General features: G+C 44.2%; 1 protein-coding gene across 4 annotated transcripts in view; it reads right to left on the bottom strand.

The window, feature by feature from the left end:
- gse1b (Gse1 coiled-coil protein b) overlaps positions 1 to 6404 on the bottom strand; it is a 167125-nt gene that overhangs the window by 19297 nt on the left and 141424 nt on the right. For all 4 annotated transcript variants that reach the window (XM_004539394.6, XM_004539395.6, XM_023153371.3 and 1 more), the window contains one exon: positions 4655 to 4852. In XM_004539394.6, coding sequence (XP_004539451.2) covers positions 4655 to 4852 — 198 coding nt within the window. The remainder of the gene's footprint in view (positions 1 to 4654; positions 4853 to 6404) is intronic.

Raw genomic sequence — 6404 nt, 5'->3', positions numbered from 1 at the left:
CCCTCCTTCTCTCTAACAACACCCCATGCAACCACCACCCACCTACCAACTTTTCGTACACCCTCCTTCGTTTTCCTTCTGTTCGTCAAACACAGTGCTTGCCAAGCAGACGTAAATCTGTCAGGCTCGATGCACAATTTTTATAAACACACAGTACTTGCAGCAAGCAATAGCAACTGGGGATGTCTACGAGAGGGGCTGCATGTTTAAATGTGTACCATTTTTAACCTCCTTCCTTCAATGTCCATATCAATGTGTGTGTGTGTGTGTGTGCGTGGGGGGGGGGGCACACCTTTTCCCCCACATTACTATGGCCATATGATAGGAGGGGGAAAAAAATCACATATATGAGGTGTGTGACTGGCACTAACCTGGTTGCCATTCTACCTATACCGAGAGAAGATGGCCATACATGGTGACCCTGTAGGGAGCGAGAAGAGGCAGGAGGAGTAGGAGGAATAAAGCACAAGCTGTTTTCCCCAGGGTCTAAAACAGGCTCATCAGCTCTCAACCTTCACTTCATTAGCAGTACTGATTGTCACTTGCTCAGTGTATCGTGGTGTGTGTGGTGTGATGACGGGGTTGAATGGAGGGGGTTGCAGAAAAAGAAAAAGAGAAGCCGTAGGAGACGGTAGAGAAAGAAAGAGCAAGGAAAAGACAGAAAGGGAGAGAAAGCTGTCTTAGTCCCAAGCTGCCTGTGATTAATGTGAGGCTCCTTTCTCTATCGCCTCTTCTATTAACAGTCCCACTCTCCCAGACTGCCTCCACACTTGACCGCTCAAGCTGAGCTGCACTATCATGCACACACACACACACACACACACGATGCACCCAACAGAAGCAATGAACAAACGAAGTCGTAGTCAGAGGTGTTCCTGGGCAGACCAATGACCCAGTGAAAAAGTTGACACAACTCCTCAGTATTCAACACAACACAAAAATCTTTCAGTGTTGCCAAAAGGCACCTACCAACCCTCTGCCGCCACCATCACCAGCAACACCCCTCTCAAGACAGCCAAACAGAATCTGCTCCCTTCCACCCACCCACCCACACCTCGTCCTCCACCCTCCTTCCTCCCAGCATGCATTACAACAACATCAGCACTTAATTAAACAGTCCATTTCACACCTGGTGTGCATAGCAGTGCCCAGCCAACCCTGCATCCATATGCCGCCTCACCAGCATGCACTAGCGCAAGCCTCAACACGTGCACTCTCACACACAAACACACGCATACACAAAAACATTGCACACACCTGCTACTACAGTCTTGGCCATGCACTGACAACACAACACAAAGCCTGTAATCTGCATCGCTGTGTTGGGGGAGGGGAGAGGCACACAGTGTGTATTGCTGTGCCAGGGAGAGAAAGGAAGACGGTACAAGATGGCGGATGGAAATAAGAGGAGCTATCCTCTGTCCCTTCGGCTGACGGTGCAAACGGTACATTACGTTTAAATGCCGCGCCAAAATCAGGAGAGGTGTAAGGCTGCTGTGTATAGATAGAGTTAGGAAGAAAGGGGACGCAAATAAGCTTGTTTGTAAGTGTTTCAGGGACAGTCACGGCCTGCAGTGTTTTGCCTTTGAGAAACACACATACACACACACACACACTGAGCACAGCGAGGCTGAGCGAGCTCCAGGCAGGCTCCAGATGGAGAGGTCATAGACACACTGCCCCGCTGTCCCAGCATGCTCTGGGCTCCCAGAAACAAGGGAAGCCTCGGGCCACACACGCACACACACACACACACACACACACACACAGATACACACAATATGACCGACACCCCAGGTTCTTCACAAATCTACTAATTACTTCCTATCCCTCTTTTATCCAGCCAGCTCATTCCAACTATCTTGTATACCTTTATTTTCCCTCTCTTCATGTTCTCTCCAGGCAGTGCACTACGGTTGGTATGGACACAGCCATGAAACTCTTGTGATGTTTATGTGTCTATGAGTGAGTAAGAAGAAACAACAGAGAAGATTAAACCCAGGGCTGCCTAATTAATCAGATATCAGCAGGTCTGCCTCTTTGAGGCAGTGTGTTAACTGTGTCTGTGTGCATTTGTGAGCATATGTGTGTGTTTTCAAGCAAGTGTGCACTGGATGAGAGTGTGTCCTTTATGCTGCTCCGATACTCATTATCCATCACCTCCCCTCTTCAACGCAGCACTCAGTACACAGAGCTATTCATTATACTCGCCACAGACAAGTGACAATGTATGTGTGTGCGCGTGAATGGGTGTGTGGGTTTGTATATAAACAGCAGTCGTGCTCAGGGTCTTAAATCAGTTCAGCAGCCGGTGGCAGTGATACTTGTACTCAAATCTAACTAATTCCTTCAGACCCGAGGACACTGAGTCATGGCACCTTGTATATACTGCACTATTTACCTCACAGCATCAACAGAGGGTGAGTGAGAAAGAGAGGCTGAGTCAAAAGGTAATGAGAGGACAGCAGGCTGCAGCATGCAAAGAAATCACGAGGCTTACACAGTTGAAAAGGCAACTGTTTGTATGTGTGGGGTGACTGGGTGTGTGCTCTGTATAAATACAGGCTCTGCAGACAGAGAAGGGGCTTGAGCTTCAGGGGGACTCGTGTCTCTCTGCCCACCCTGGAGATGGTGCTCCTAACACAGGCAGTCAGCCCTTATGCCTGATGGCTGACTCACTGACACGTCACATCCTACTTCAACGAGGAAACAGTCAGCAGGACTCAAAATAATAAAGGGGATTTCTTTTTTGTTCTTTTAATAAAAAGGTGGTGAAGTTTTTATCAGACAGGATCAAGTATTTGTATGACATAGACAGAAGCTCTCTGTCTTGGCAGATTGTGAATTACAGATTGTGAATTACAGATTGTCTACTTCAATCTGTAATTCACACACTTTTTTCACCTTTTAACACAACAAAAAATAGAAACACACAAGAACTTGTATTTTGCTTTCCCTGTGTACTCTACCAACTAAGAAAAGGGGGCCTTGTAACAAAAATAAGGGAAAAGCTGCATTTATAAAAAGGAGTCCACAATAAAAATGAAAAGGCAGTGTTTGACAGAGCGAGAGAGAAAACTGTGACAAAGTAAAGGGGCTGGCATGCAGGGTGGAGGGAGTGAAGAGAGTTGATGGGAAAGAAGTACTGAGGGGGAGGTGAGGAGAGGTTGGGTCTGAGTGCTCTCTATGGGTGTAATAAATCGTCTGCACGGCTCTGGGTCCCATACTGTAGTGGGCTGGGGAGCAAGGTGTCCAGGGACAGCCAGAAAGGAGGGGACCATTTGATTTAGGAGCCAGAGCAAGGGTGGACAGCTGGGGTAGCTGAGCCTCTCTGGAGCCAAGGCACAGAGCCACATATACAAACACACACACACACTCACAAATAATGTCGTCCTATTGAGGTTCTCTTGTGTAGAATGTAGTTTATAACCTTATTTGTATGTTTACGTATGCACCGGTGACACTCGGGTACACATATTTAAGACATATTTGCATGGGTCTACGTAGTGGAGAGACTAGTTTTGCATAAAATGAAAAAACAAAAACAAAGCCAGAAATCTACAAGCAAAAATCCACAAAAACATTTAAAATGAAACATCTGAAGAGTGAATTCTGGTTGGTTTACAGTTATTAACAAGCAACTAAACCACTTAGTGGTTATTTCACATTCATACAGCTCCAACAGAGCAATTCTAGTGAAGTTTCATGTGTGTAACCACTGACAAGGAAGTATGTATGACAGTGAGTTGGAGAGTCAAGACACACACAGTGACAAGCAGGCCCAAGTGTACATGGATTCACATACAGCACATTAAGTGGGTCAGCTAGAGTGGCTCCCTTCATACCAGCCTCTGTGGGGACACCAACTAATTTAACCCTATGTGGATATCCCTACATTGCTAATAACAGTTGAACACAGCTATGCTGGTCTTGGAGTATACATGCATGCACAAATATGAGCACTTCTATAAACACACACACACACACATATATATATATATATATGTGGACACAAAAAGGCTAAATATACAACCCACAGACAGCTTACAGGAAGTGCAAAACACCAAGTATGGCTATGTGAAGCTAGATTAAGATATAAGACACACCTGGAACAGGGTTTGGTATTATCAAAATATTTTCAGCTAACCACTTTACAGTCTGACCTTAATACCCAAATTAGAAACTCTAACCTTAACGTCGTATGGGGACCTATTATGTATTTTCCTGGAATACTAGAGTTGATTTGCATGAATCATTGTTCAAAATGACCTGTAGTTTACTCACACTGGCTCTTGCTTCTGCCCCTCAGTTCACCTTCTGTCTGAGAAAAGCTCCTTTAGCTTCATATCCTTTAAAAGCACCGTTTGTCTGATATGACCATATCGAGGCTACTCCAGCTCTAACAGTTAAACATCATTTTTCAAGTGAAAAACACAACAGGAAATGCTCACATTTAAATAAACACTATATATTGGTCTGTAAATTTACACTACTCAGATAGTGCATATAAAACTATTAAGATCTCTGTCAATAAAAATAATTCTTTCTTTATGTGAAAGGAACTCTTCCTACGGCACTACAGATCAGATTTTAGATGAGAATTCAACTTTCAGTTCCGTGTAACATCCCTGTCATATGGGCCGGCTGGCTTTACCTCGCGGTTCTTCTGCCTGTTTTGCCAGTTTACGGAGGGCTGCAGCAAATCCCGAATGAGTTGACTGGGCAGCTGGGCTTCCATTGGCTACGATAGAGCCATTGAGAGGTGACGGGGTAAGAGGGCTGACCGTCGCCGTGGTACGGGTCGCCGTGGAGATCATTCCTAATGATGGTGACTTTGGCTCATGGCTCATGCCTACAAATGAAGAACAAAGGAAGAGAATGGAAAAGTATTAGGGACCAATACTGCATTTCCATTAAAGAATGAGAAAAAATTCAAGGCATGAGGATCTGTGTAAATAAAAATACAGCGTGTGGAGCTGGGTTTCTGTTTGTGACAGCTGGAGAGGATGGGGGATCGGTGGTGTGAGGGGTTGAGGAGCAGAGGGGCTTTGGCTGTATGGCATAGGGTCAGAGGTGAGAGGTTAGGAGGGCAGGTCACTCTTTGTTTTGCTCAAAGAGCTGCAGTTGACTGCATGTGTGCCAGAGGTCCACGGTCATAGAGTTTACATAGCTCCTCTACTGAGCATGCGCCAACATTACTACCTTTAAATAGAAATATCATATTTGTTTAAAAAATTCAGCACAAAAATATTCAGAGTGCCTTTTGGTTCCCTCACATAACCATCACTTAAGAAAATGTTTCTCACACTGACACTGAGCTTAATTGAAAAAAACAAAACAAAACAAAAAAACACTACCAATAAAAGAAAATGCTGCATCGCAAAGAGAAACAGACTTAATATAAAAGTGAAATTGATGACAGTCTGGGCTAGAAGAAGCTCTGATGGCTGAAGGGGTTAGAAAGGGTGAGGAGGGCTGAGAGGGTCTGTCCTTTCCTTCCTTCCTGTGTATGTGTGTGTTGAAAAGTGACACCATGTTGACAGCCCCACGGTCAGTGGAATCCCTAAATGCCAGAGCGGTGTCTGATACCCCTACGTGCTCAAGCAAAACACACATACACGCACGCACGGACACACAAAGGAAGGCTCGGAGGACAGTTTAGCTTCAGACTCGAATAGCTTCTGTTACACAAACAATAACATACACACAGTTGTTCTGAATTCTCCCTTAAAAACAACATTTAAAATGAACTTTCAATGAACATGATGACTAAGATCTGCTTACTAAAAAGTAGCAGTTTGGCAAGCAAGTTCAGATCTCAGTTTTCCGCAGAAGCCTAGCAGAGCGACAAAGGTACATTTTCACTTTTAAGGGTACTTTTTCTATATTTAAGCCTAGCATCCCCACTACTCGGGTAATTTTGGCCTCTGAAAACAAAAAACTTTCTTGGAACAGTCCTGCATTTAGTATAAAAACTCCAGGATTTGGTTGGGCAGAAACAGAAAAATTTGTAAACAATGGTGCAAATGCCCACGTTTGTTTACCGATCTTATCAGTCACAAAAATTCAGCTAAGATTTTACAGTTCCCATTCATTTTAGGATTATATTTTACTCGTGTGGGTACTCCTGTCACTCTAAAATGTTGCCAGATTTGCTTTGCAATTTACGCTCTTATACTTTTTTGTTATTTTCAGTGGCTTTTATGAGTTTCATGTTTGCATCACACACGCCTGTCCAGTGAATGGTCAATGTGATTTGCGGTTAGGTTAGCAAAGCTGAAGACCATTTCTGAAAGTGTGCACAACGGAGATTGTTTTCATTTTAAAAACACTGCTTTAAGTGAAAATGTATTATTGTGGATGTAGCCTGAGAGGGCTGTAAAAAGATCATTTTCCCTTCTGAG

Source organism: Maylandia zebra, linkage group LG1, assembly GCF_041146795.1.
Source record: "Maylandia zebra isolate NMK-2024a linkage group LG1, Mzebra_GT3a, whole genome shotgun sequence".
In the NCBI taxonomy this organism is placed as follows: Eukaryota; Metazoa; Chordata; class Actinopteri; order Cichliformes; family Cichlidae; genus Maylandia; species Maylandia zebra.
This window is presented reverse-complemented; position numbering and strand designations above follow the sequence as displayed.